Consider the following 352-nt stretch of genomic DNA (forward strand, 5'->3'; position numbering starts at 1 on the left):
TTTTTTTTTTTTTTGCAATAGGTAACTTTTTAATTTATATCATCTTATAACCTTTGTCACAAACTCTTTATCTATAATATCCTTGCTAATGCAAAATAAATTCTGTAAAAGCACTTAATACTTAAAATAGATGATGGTGGAAAAGCAAGACTCTAGGGTTACTTAGGTTGATCAAAGGTAATATGACTCACCAGCCACAGAGATGATAAAGGAAGCATACATAGGTTCGATGCCCAGGTTCCGGGCCCTTGCAGACAAATGGAAGTAAGGTATAAAATATGCTAGCTGACTGAAGACCAGCGACCAGGTGTAGATGCAAAAGAAAGGGTTCTTCAACAGTGAGAAGTCCAGC

General features: G+C 36.4%; 1 protein-coding gene across 1 annotated transcript in view; it reads right to left on the minus strand.

Moving 5' to 3' along the window:
* The window catches only part of LOC107591855 (monocarboxylate transporter 5-like), a 23,114-nt gene that overhangs the window by 12,156 nt on the left and 10,606 nt on the right, over positions 1–352 (minus strand). Inside the window, exon 7 of the mRNA XM_016281131.1 lies at positions 192–352. Within this exon, the coding sequence (XP_016136617.1) occupies positions 192–352 (161 nt within the window). The remainder of the gene's footprint in view (positions 1–191) is intronic.

This window comes from Sinocyclocheilus grahami, unplaced genomic scaffold (assembly GCF_001515645.1).
Source record: "Sinocyclocheilus grahami isolate Dianchi unplaced genomic scaffold, SAMN03320097.WGS_v1.1 scaffold146.1, whole genome shotgun sequence".
NCBI lineage: Eukaryota > Metazoa > Chordata > Actinopteri > Cypriniformes > Cyprinidae > Sinocyclocheilus > Sinocyclocheilus grahami.